Source organism: Aspergillus caelatus, assembly GCF_009193585.1.
Source record: "Aspergillus caelatus strain CBS 763.97 unplaced genomic scaffold BDV27scaffold_53, whole genome shotgun sequence".
Classification (NCBI taxonomy): domain Eukaryota; kingdom Fungi; phylum Ascomycota; class Eurotiomycetes; order Eurotiales; family Aspergillaceae; genus Aspergillus; species Aspergillus caelatus.
The window spans coordinates 105240-117232 of record NW_022475316.1 but is presented as its reverse complement, the minus strand read 5'-3'; the positions used below and the strand labels follow the sequence as shown (position 1 = coordinate 117232).

General features: G+C 46.8%; 4 protein-coding genes across 4 annotated transcripts; all 4 read left to right on the top strand.

Moving 5' to 3' along the window:
* Window positions 1–1341: 1341 nt before the first annotated feature.
* Window positions 1342–3067, top strand: BDV27DRAFT_170991 (uncharacterized protein; the record flags this gene model as incomplete). The annotated part of the gene is made up of 2 exons (XM_032075476.1): window positions 1342–1559; window positions 1621–3067. 2 exons carry the CDS (start codon window positions 1342–1344, stop codon window positions 3065–3067), a joined length of 1665 nt encoding a protein of 554 aa, XP_031929407.1.
* Window positions 3068–4076: 1009 nt separating this feature from the next.
* BDV27DRAFT_125502 (uncharacterized protein) lies at window positions 4077–5691 on the top strand. The gene is made up of 5 exons (XM_032066342.1): window positions 4077–4464; window positions 4527–4631; window positions 4680–4904; window positions 4957–5099; window positions 5157–5691. Exons 1-5 carry the CDS (start codon window positions 4306–4308, stop codon window positions 5611–5613), a joined length of 1089 nt encoding a protein of 362 aa, XP_031929406.1. The 5' UTR covers window positions 4077–4305; the 3' UTR covers window positions 5614–5691.
* Window positions 5692–6281: 590 nt separating this feature from the next.
* Window positions 6282–8735, top strand: BDV27DRAFT_93596 (putative GABA permease). Its single transcript, XM_032077994.1, has 8 exons — window positions 6282–6649; window positions 6704–6774; window positions 6840–6863; window positions 6922–7011; window positions 7064–7146; window positions 7208–7605; window positions 7661–7990; window positions 8082–8735. Exons 1-8 carry the CDS (start codon window positions 6527–6529, stop codon window positions 8562–8564), a joined length of 1602 nt encoding a protein of 533 aa, XP_031929405.1. The 5' UTR covers window positions 6282–6526; the 3' UTR covers window positions 8565–8735.
* Window positions 8736–10314: 1579 nt separating this feature from the next.
* Window positions 10315–11674, top strand: BDV27DRAFT_156061 (aromatic prenyltransferase; the record flags this gene model as incomplete). The annotated part of the gene is made up of 2 exons (XM_032072255.1): window positions 10315–11465; window positions 11518–11674. 2 exons carry the CDS (start codon window positions 10315–10317, stop codon window positions 11672–11674), a joined length of 1308 nt encoding a protein of 435 aa, XP_031929404.1.
* Window positions 11675–11993: the final 319 nt, after the last annotated feature.

Sequence of the window (11993 nt, the reverse complement as noted above, 5' to 3'; positions counted from 1 at the left end):
CACGGTCAACCCAAGCGGGATAATCGGAAATTGGAGGTGAGCCGAAGCTTACACTGGCTCGGGAATCGGCCGGAACAGAAGCAAACCAGGAATCAGGATAAGAACAAGAATATGGGGGGTACTGAAGTAGCACGAGGGTAACTATGCGGCGAACCCTGTCCATCTCGCCCAAATATCGGGTATTCTCTATAGGTGAGGGTAACTCACTCACCCACGAGATGGAACGCAATGACGACCTTCGAGTAACCTCAGCATGTTTGTTGATTCTTGGCTCAAGGTCAAGGAAAGGAACATGATAGAAAAGAGATCGAATCATTATAATGTTGGGTGGGACACAAAAAGAATTCTAGTCAACCCCGAACAATGAAAATTACCCCACATTTCCCCGCATAGATGAAATAATTGTATATTATATTATTATATTAATGATCTCTTACTCTAGACCCGAATCGCCGCTCATAGTGGATAGTTCTTATGATCTGTTTAACTATTAAATAATCAGTCGACGGGAGTAAACTGATTAAATACGAAATTCGGATTTATAACCTCATGTTGTACTGAGTCAGATTAAGAATATAGAATCCGATACTTCTCACGTGCCCGCCAGTGCTTAAATACACACACAATGGAATTCTAAAAGAACGACCCACATAATACACTGCCCGTATAGTCTAGAACTACTCGAGAAGGGCTCCTCACTGACAGTATCGGATTTAGCCCTAAAGACAACAAGTTTCCAGGCTGATATCACTATGATAGAATAGATCGACATATTCTAACTCCTTTTAGAGAGTGGATCAACCCTCGCCTGACCCGAGATGGCTTAGCGTTGAGATTTGAAGCATGAAGAACTGGTGTTCGAGTCAGCTCGACAAAGTACCGCCACCACTGCCGGTATATTTTGAAGCTCCTTATCCAGACATATTTCTATCCATCCTCCAGGTAAATTGTTCATGCGTTCTAAGATAACATGATGCCCGGCTCGACGAATTCTGAACGCTTGCCACAACACTCTTGACAACCTCGTGTCAGTCGAATAAGACAGGTCACTCCACCGGTAGGTTTGATCGGCAAGTATCGAGATTTATTCCAGGCTGAGCTGAAGCGTGGATCCCGCCTCCTCATGGCAGACCAGTCAGCTTCTGCCAGCTTCAGGATACGGTCCCTACTAAGAGTACTATTCGATTTTCTGCGGGCCTATCAACGCTTGCTGCCCAATGACATGACGTGTTTGTGAATTGTCGGTGAAAATGCCATTTCGACTTTCCTTACACATTGCTCAAAAGGGCGGCGGTCTCGTCCCTACAACGTGTTCTCGTCGAAATCATTGAGACTTTTCCCATGGCAATCTTCACATCATTTGAGCTCGAAGCGGCTACGCAGCAGCCTTCACCGTTAAAGTCTGTGCAGATTAAAGACCGCCCGCGACAGGAACCACCATATCGTCGGGCAGTTCTATGTTTCATCGTTCGAGGTGCCAATATAGAACCAGAATTGCCAAAGAGTCCAAAGCCAAACAGTGCTCAGGTTCGGAAAAGCGATAGGGCTACACTACCATGGTTCGCCCCACAACCCTTCATACTCTAAGTACTATTAGTTCTGATAGATAAATTGCCATAGTGGCCCTCTAGAGACCCTACTAGGGATAATCGAAGATAACAGTTCGAGTCCTGTGGATACCGCCTGGAAGACGATCAAAAAGCAGACAACCATACCACCATCCTCACTCTCTGTTTTTCGATATGGAAAGAGCTTTTTTTCGGAGACTTCATCTATTGGCCAAAAATGCCTCTTTTATCCGTTCGCATTCCATCTCAATACATTGTCAGGTCTCAGCACCGAGGTAGATAACTCACGTCGTAATCAAAGTATGGGTGGATGGGATAACCATGAGTCGAATCTGTATGACTTATTGGACAGCCACTACTACGGACAGGGTTTGCGAAAAGTTTGGTTCGAAATCGACCTTGGCCCAGCGCCAGGAAAGATGTTGGCGAGTGGTCTGAAACAGCTTCAACACGATCATGAAAGTGGCGCACGAAAATTAGCTGCTGTTTCAGTGAACATCCTTCGGGCGGTCTTGGTTCACCTTGACGACCCCATCACTCTCAGTGGCACATGGTGGCAGAAAGCCAGGATGACAGCCTGGCATCTCTGGAAAAACGGGCGTCAAAGTATGGACGCGGCCATTCTCAGCTTTCTGTTGATGGCATTGACTGAGATTGAGGCGTTTTTATTGACCACGGGACCCGAGGAAACTTGCGACAAGCTGCACATCTCCGAACTCTTCGACCGGATTCAGAAAAAGATACGATCATATAAGCTTCGCCTTAGCTACAATTTCGGATCATACGCGATGTCTAAAATTAGTCGAACTGGTTCTGTACCTAAACACTTGAAAATCTTAACACTATCTGCAAGTTGTACCATTCGTGAATGCATTGCACAGTTGGCACAGATCTCCGACGCCCAATCAATCGAAATCCGCGTTTTAGAATCACGCCCGTTATTTGAAGGTGTTTCACTGGCATCTTCACTTCTAGAATATCTTGAGAACGAACCGAACATCCCCAAAGTCAACGTATCTATTTTTACCGACGCTTCAGTCGCCCTTGCAGCTCAGGATGTCGACTTCCTTCTGCTTGCAGCAGATCGCATTGCAGCTGATGGGTCAGTTAGTAACAAAACCGGATCTTTGCCGGCAGCTCTAAGCGTGCGGCATGTCTCGCCCTCGGCAGGCATTATCGTCGTGAGTGAACTCGATAAAGTCGCGATGCAGAGCTGTGATACAGAAGCACATACCATGGAAAATAATGAGTCATCGGAGGTTTTGGACGCCTGGCAGCAGAGCGAGACCGTCAAAGGGCTCGGCGTCATTGAACAGAAAATTCAAAGGAAGGGTCGACAGGTTACAGTCAACGTACCGAATGTTTACTTCGAATGGGTCCCTCCAACATTGATAGACGCCTACATCTGTGAAGATGGTGTCAAACTCCCATCTGATTTTCGAAAACGGTCACAGTGGATAAAAGAGCAATGTGAGAGATATTTTGATAACAACTTGTGATTTTGAGCACTAGAAGCGTATTGTAATCCAGGTAACATTTGAAGAGGAGGGAACATGATATTATGAAAGCTTGATAGCAATGCGAGCCGATAAATTCGTTAATGCTACATTGATCTTGTCCGAAGCCCATTCTTCCCGCATCCCATCCAGACGGAGTCCCTTGAAACCCTGAATTCACGGTAATTAATGTTAAAAAAAATGTAGATCATGGATCTGCGAAGATGATCGTAATAGCATCTAATAAACGGAAAGGTTTCACCGAGATTATAGCAGTGCTACCATAGACGGGTCAGACTCTCAGTAAAGCCGCGTCTCAAACCCGAGTCGAGATGAATATTTTCTCATGTGGATACTGATAGATTTGGATGCGAGATAGTTATATGTTGGTGTTGACGCCCTCTTTTGTTCCTGTAGTCTCAAGAACTCGACTTGGTTTTAGGAATCCGGGTAAAAGCGATCATATAGTAAGTAGTGGGGACAAGATCCTCCCAATACTAGCGTCCTCGGCGCATGCACCGCGACCACAGTGGATAATAAATCTCTCATTTGTCTTAGCAAGTTAGCCTACGTTGAATTGCCATCATCTCCACTTCATGCTGGCTTCTTAAGCTCAGCGGCTTGAGTCATGCGGACCGCACTTTTCAATGCCTGGACATCCACTTCTTCGGCATGCAACCCGTCCCCATGGACCAGATTAATGTGCGACCACGAGGCGAATCGAACAAATCAAGCAGCTCAAGAGCTATATTAGGGGTTCAGTATAACAAGGGTCCATCAGGCCATGCTGGGTTTCACCACCGCAAACCGTCTCAGGTGCTAACGAGAGAAATACGTAGTCCAATAATTGAATCGGCGATGGAGCGAATACGGAAGAGTTCTGTGTTCTTTGATCGCCCTAGTCCCTTCGAATTATATTGCTCTCATATTAATATTAATTTCAATCGGTCGTTTAATTTCCCACCCTTGACGAACGGTTCTAGTCTGCTCCAGAGGCGTACACACACAGAGAGAGAGAGAGAGTAGATCGCCGCCGGTACGCGGCTTATGATCTCCCTTTCCAACAACTACCAATGGGAAAATCATGCTGGGTGGCTAGACCTAGTTCTTTCGTAATAAAAATGATTTTGCCTTCTTTGCTGTTTGCTTGTCATGGACGGAAACACAAGGAATAGTCCAAATAAGCCTACATCCGCATTCCACATGGTGACCCCAGCATCGCCCCTATCACTTTGCGTGCAATGGCCCATTTTTCGCCGGACAGCTGGACTCCAGCGGTCAATGTTTTGACATGGTTTCTGCTGGTGACGGCAATTCTGAGCGTCATCACTCGGCTGGGGACCAAATACTGGATCTTTCGCAAGTTCACTGAAGATGATTACTTCAGCATCACTTCCTTGGTATGATTTGACTTGGAATCTGGCGGAAGATGTTATGTGATATGGATGCTGATTCCCACCAGGTACTCTGCGCTGCGCAGTCCATCGCCGTGTCGATGGCGACTGCCAACGGGTACGGGGAGCATTACGAGAGTTTGAGTAGTTCCAGCATTGAAGAAATGATGAAGGTGAGCAAGACACGCATCTCCTTGGATATTTGTACTCATAAGAACTAGTCGCAATACTCAGCGAATATCCTCTTCATCTTGAGCATGTGTTTCTCTAAACTCGCTCTCATCAGCTTTATCGATAACTTGACGCCTGCTTCTACAGACCACCGCATTGCAGTTGGCCTGAAAATGTTTACTCTTGTTTGGGGGGTGGTGGGCACCATAACCTCAGCTTTTCAGTGTAAGCCGCCTCGAACTTGGGACTATCTGCATGGGAAATGCTGTAACATTGTGGGTGATGTCCCTTTTCTGCATTCGGATAAATGACTGACGGGGTCAACAGAATGGCTGGTGGAATTACCTTGGCACTACGAATATCTTGTCAGAATGTGGTATGATTGTGCAGGCAATGCTAGTAATTGTACGCATACAGACGCATATGAAGAAAAAGGCCGTCTTGGCCGGGGTGTTTCTGCTTCGGGTCGCGTTCGTACTATCCCGGTATCTCCCGTCGCCTTAGCCTCATACTGACTTCGTGCGCAGAGTTATTATTATGATTGTCTGCCAGCTTGTGTACGCTACTAAAACTGCCGATCCTCCCGATCCATCCCATGAGACTTGGCCCGTGGCGATATCCACCCAGCTAGTTCAGTCTTTAAGCATTGTCACGGCCTGTTCGCCCCAGTTCAAACCGTTCCTTGACAGTCTGCGCTCAACGGGGATGCGCCTTGATGGTATGACAAGTTACGGTCACTCGCAAAAGGGATACGGCTCATACGCCGCTTCGCGTGCCCGGAGTCGAAGGGGCACAGACCACAGTGATGCGCATGAGCTTGTCCCCCTACCGATGCAGGATACCCACCAGGCTACTGTGACTACCTCGACACCATCGCTGGGGTGGGATGGGGAAAGCCAGTCGAGCCAGACACATATTATTCATGAAATTAGGACTTGGACGGTGACCGAGGTACGGCGTAGTTTCGCCGAGAATTCCAAGTAATGCGGTCGCACTCCTTAGGTCTCTTTTAGTCTCATGGTAAAAGTTAGATGATATGAATATTATATTAATGTCTTTCCACTCCATACACTATTTACCTCTCTGAACCTGGGTTTGGCCCAATGACTGGAGTCGTAAGATTCTAGATCCAGGGTCAGTCCTCAAAGTTTTCCACTTATATTGGGATGCATATTAATTCCACCGATGGGAGCCGAGCGGGACTCCTTGGCATTCTGGAATCTAGCTCAACCAACTAAATATCTTAGGGCGTCATCAGGATTTTAGCGGTACAACCGACGTGCCGTTTGGGTTGATCGCGAATTGTCCGTTGTGGGGCCGCAGGGGATTAACCGCGAGTGATATACAACCTCAATATACCAGGAGAGCAGTTTAGTCCTATTAGATATTAGTACGTGTTCAACACAGACTTGTGTCCGTCTGAGGTAGTGTTCGGGGAGGCAACTGGCTTTGCGAAACCCTCCGAGGATGCTACGATTCAGAGACATCGCCAGGCATCTTAGGGTTAGCCCCTACAAGGGTCTACAAACTCATCGACAAATTAATACAACCCGTTATAGCCGCTGGTAGTCAGGGATTATAAAGAGGTCTGATGTTAATTGACCTCCCTATATAATAGAAATTGTTTTACGAGAAGGGTCGGACTAGTTCTTAGACTAAGTATTTCCATTTGTCTTGCAGCTCACTTTTAAGTAATGACCGAGTAACTTGCATAAAAGACAGGGATTGCGGTTAAACATTCCACATTCCTTCCTAAACATGGCCAGATACCCGCACTTTCGTTTCTTTTTCTTAAATGTTGGGTGTCTGGGTTTCTTGCTATCTATAACGGCTGTTTTGACAGATTTACCCCCCAAGGCTCCTCCGTTACATTCTTTCCAGAGCCATTTGCTTCACCATGGCCTCCCATGAGCTCAAGCAAATGGCGCCTGCCACTTCGCACGAGGTAGAGGGTCGCCTCTCAAGTAAAGAGACAGATGATGTCAATTTGATCCGCTTGGGCAAACGCCCTGTCTTGAAGGTATCCCTGCTATACAATTGTCTACGCTTTCTGACCCTTGCTTATCATCATTAGCGAAATTTCGGCTTAATGTCAATGCTGGGTTTCAGCTGCACGATTCTCATCACGTGGGAAGGCATTGTCGTGTACGTCCTTTACATCGACGAACTAGAGTATTTGGCATGATCGACCTTACTAACAATACAATCAGACTATTCTTGCAGGCATTTCAAAAGTATGGTGTCAACCCGCTATCCATTTATTCAGTCCGATGTTAACAGAAGTGGTTCCAGTGGAGGCCCAGCAGGAGCCGTGTATGGCTTCATCTTCGTTTGGGCCGGTGTTGCAGCGACCTTTGTGGTTTTATCAGAGCTGGCATCAATGTATGAAACAATCCTATCGTGGTAAAGGCATTCTATAATGACAGCTTCTTAGGGCACCAACATCCGGCGGTCAGTATCATTGGTGCTCTATGCTGGCACCTCCGTCTGCAATGAAGCTCTTCAGCTACCTAACAGGTGAGCACTTCATCAAACCTGCGAGAAACTTATTCATTCCTACTCTTACACCACGACTCAGGCTGGCTCACGGTCATCGGATGGCAAGCAACGTTTGCAACTTCGTGCTTTCTTTCTGGAACGCTCATCCAAGGCCTTATCGTCCTCACAAACTCCAGTTATGAGCCCAAGAACTGGCATGGGACTCTCCTTTTTTGGGCCGTTGCTGTTTTCTCCGTGGGTATTAACAGCGTGGGAGGGAATCTGCTGCCCCGTTTCGAGGGCCTCATCCTCATCCTCCACATTCTCGGTTTCTTCGCCATTCTTATCCCCCTAACATACATGGCGGATCACTCAAGTGCGCAGGAGGTGTTCACCCACTTCCTGAACCTGGGCGAATGGCCCACGCAGGGCTTGTCATTCTTCATCGGTCTAGTCGGTTGTGTATTTGCATTCGCAGGTGGTGACGCTGCTGTTCATGTGCGATTCTTGGTTTCAACTGCCAATGAGAATAGATGCTGACTCTTATCTGCAGATGTCTGAAGAAATCACAAACGCGCCCGTTGCTGTCCCACGTTCTATCATGCTTAGTGTTCTCATCAACGGAACATTAGGTTTCAGTATGCTGATCGCCATGTTGTTCTGCCTGGGAGATATCGACGCAGCCCTAGAGTCTCCAACTGGTTACCCTTTCATGGCGATTTTCCTCCAAGCGACGCACTCTGTGGCTGGCACAGCAACCATGGGCTCTATTATCACGACCATGGGAATATGCACATCGGTGGGCATGTTGGCTTCAACATCGCGGCAATTCTGGTCTTTCGCGAGAGACCGCGGAATCCCCGGCTGGCGCTTATGGAGCAGGGTATGTACATCGCAACCCCCATCCTCCATTCTGCCTTCAAACTCCCCCCCCCCCCTACTACACAATCAATCAATCACTAATGTGATTTCAGGTGACCCCCGAATCCGCCATCCCAATCTACTCCGTCGGCCTCACAACAATAGTAGCCTGCCTACTAGCTCTGATCAACATCGGATCCTCAGTCGCCTTCAATGACCTCGTCTCCATGTCTATCTCCGGCCTTTACCTCTCCTACATGGTCGTCGCCAGCCTCCTCCTCTATAGACGCTGCACAGGCGGCATCGGCAGCTCCAAAAGCAGCGACGACGCCATCGTCAACACGGCCGGCGCAAAGCTCGTCTGGGGCCCCTTCCATCTACCCGGTATCTGGGGTATCCTGGTCAATATCTTTGCGCTTATATATATGACGATCGCAGTCTTCTTTAGTTTCTGGCCGCCGCAGCATACGGTTACGGTTGATACGATGAATTTTAGTGTGGTTGGCACTGTGGGGGTTATCATCTTAAGTCTTGTGTATTATGTCCTAAGGGCGAGGAATGTTTATGAGGGACCTATTGTCGAGATGCATCTTTGATTCTTGTTAAGTGTGGATTTGTACTATACTATATATGTGGGTTTGAGATGATATAGTTAGTCCCTTTTTACTTGGGGAACTAATTTGTGACGTGACTTATATTCTTTTTTGTAAGCATGATGGTTTCTTCTCTACTATTGTTAGATTTTATGACTCTGAAGAGGACGAGGCTGGATCGACTGCTAATCTGTGTTCCCTATAAGTAAGCTACGCTTCCATGTCACTAGAATTCAGCCTGGGTAGCTACCGTCTCATGACATCTGAAAATCAAATCAGTTTTGGATCCATGAAAATACGGCGTGTGGAATCAAACGCAACATTTCCCGCCGTAACGCCTCCGCCTGTGCATAATATCTCACCTTCCTTGTATCGATCGTGTTCAGACCGACATACATGTCGAAGTACTTCCATCTTGAGGATAAATAGAGGTCGGCAGAAAAGGTGGAAGAGGCACATCACCATAGCTATTCAGATGCGAGTTGTTTTGGTGTGCTATATGAATTACGAACCGGTTTTGCGCCCAAGTAATCCACCTGATTTATTTTCTTCTGAATATTCTATTCTGTATTTTGTGGCTGTTGCGATCTCATTTGGTCCCGGCTTACAATGGCTTCTTGGTTTTGAGTTCTGTTAGGGTCTATAGGAGTAAAACGATCATGACGAGGTTTGTTAATTTCCACTAAGACTATCGTGAGCTTCCTATTTCATATGGTGCACGGGAGTGTCAGCAAAACACAGAACCTCCATCAATAGTATGCGTTATAGGGCAAACAGGTTACAGTAGTGATTCTTGAAAATGACAAGATAAGCTTCTATTGGAATCAAGTATAACGATATAAGACCAAGCCTTTGTATTCACATAACAGTATAGGAAAACCTAACTTAATAGGGAAACCCTAAGCCAAGGCTAAGAGAAAAGAGACTCGCGAAGAATTGCCCGTGAAGCCGCTCTTAACCGGGGCCTAGAATCTGAAATGGGCGAGGACAGTAAGCTGGTCATCTTAGGGTGATAAACCATATTTTCCTGTTAGCTGAATAAACCATGATCCTACTTCCTTATTCCTATATTTCAAGTGAGACACTAGCTTGGCTGGCGGCAATTACCGTCCAATATAATATGTATGTACATGAGCATCCGAGACGCCGTTGTGAATTCGTCAGCAGGATGACACCACTAGGCCGCGATAAGAAGTAACAGCACCAACTGCTTCTTGTTTTGTTGCAGGATCCTGAAATCCGGCTGACCACGTTCCCACTTCTTATATTATATACATTTGCGTATTTCTAGTCATCTTTCACACTAAGATAGCCACCAACCATTACTCTATGTGACTATTCGCTATTGTTCACGGGTGCTCGGTCTATGACTATAACGTCTAAGATATATTACTTTGTGACCGCATTTCCCTATTTAAGAATGTCTCTTAGATCTTCTGCTGTTGGTTCTTCAGGCTTCTAGCCAAGCCATGTGATAACAAATACGAAGATTGTAACTATATATTAGCGCTTACTTATCACGCCTGATCCAAGAGAAGACACTTCTGGATGTTCGCTCATTTGTTGGCGTGTCTCTGCCGTGTCTAAAGGCCAAGAAGTGAACGAATCAAGGGCCCGCGAAGGTAATTTGGCGGAATGAAGCATAGATAGAGTATATATGTATCACCTGCTGGTCTGGAATTTTGCCAAATTTTCTATCGTTGCTTCTAAGCTACACTACTGTTCTTCCCAGGTATTTTTTGGTTGATACAATATGCCACACGAAACGCCCACTATCACCGCACTCGAACCATTCCAGGTTCTTAGCAAAATCTTAGATTTTGCAAACGAGGACCAGCGAGACTGGTGGCAGAGTACCGGGCCAATGTTCGCAAAAATCCTAAAGGATGCAGGCTACAACATCCATGCCCAATACTCATACCTATGTCTCCACCACAAGTGTGTGGTGCCGTATCTGGGCCCCTATCCGGTCAGCGGCAGAGATCGATGGATGAGCATACTCAGTCGTTTTGGACTACCTTATGAATTGAGCTTGAATTGCTCTAATTCGGTCGTCCGGTTTGCATTTGAGCCCATCGGACCGTTATCCGGGACTGAGCAGGATCCCTTCAATGCACATGTCATCTGGGAGTGTCTTGGGAAGCTCGCGAAGCTGGGGTCTGAGGTTGATCTCCAGTGGTTTGCTCAGTTCAAGAAGGATTTGGTATTGAATGCAGAGGAGACGAAGTTCGTTCAAGACAATGGTTTGGACAAGGGACAAGTCAAGACGCAGAACAAGTTGGGTGTGGATTTGAAAGGTGGGAAGTTCGAGGTCAAGATGTACATTTATCCTTATCTCAAATCGGTTGCTACCGGCATTCCGATTGAGCAGCTCATGTTCGATTCGGTGCGAAGAGTGGACTGGCAACGGAAGCTGGATGGCCCGTTATCCTTTTTGGAAGATTACATCAACTCTCACAAGGACAAGACTCTTTCAGCCCGTCTCATTTCCTGCGACTTGATTGACCCGAGTCGCTCACGGATCAAAATCTATGTGGCTGAGCAGACAGTGGACTGGCCGCACCTGGAGGATCTTTGGACACTCGGCTACCGGTGTCAGGATGCCATCACTATCAGTGGCTTGCGACTACTCCAGGAACTATGGGATCTACTCAACATCCCTGAAGGTCCATGTTACTTTCCTGATGGCGGTTACTTGGAACTCGATTCCAAAGTCAACGAACGGCTTCCTTTGCTGGCCAATTATACTCTTCACCCAAACGATCCATATCCAGCACCGCAGATCTACTTCCATACATTTGGTGTAGGTGACGCGGCAGTCGCAGACGCCGTCGCTACATTCTGTGCCCGAAGAGGGTGGACGGAGATGGCTCAAACATACAAAGACAACCTCTTCTCTTATTAGTGAGTCGACACCCATGGCATCATTATTATAGATAAGCTAACGAATATCCAGCCCTGACGGAGACACCAATGGGGTGAACCACCTCCAATCATTGGTATCATTCTCCTACCGAGACCAAAAGGCCTATTTAAGCGTATACTTACACAGTTTCGAAACCGGTGGCTGGAGAAAGTCATGGTCCAGCGAGGCAATACAGGAACACCTTTAAGATATTGCCAAGTGTGCTCTCCTCATGTACGATCTATATTGGACAAAACTGTGCTTTAGGTTTGGGCCGAGTATTCATGTGGCTCCGTTAGTGTATGTGTGGACATCAGAGTTAGTGCTAATGAAAAAACGGACCCCAAAATCCATATTTCGATGGCCTTATAAAATTCCTCGTGTAGTCCGAGGCTTCTAAGGGAACAAACACCAATGCCTGTCCAGATGGAGCAGGGCACGAATGCCACCCATGTGAAAGGCCCACATGGCTTGTGTTTAAGCCCTTTGGAAGTCAATTACAAGCTGCGGCTTGTGCCCATTGCATA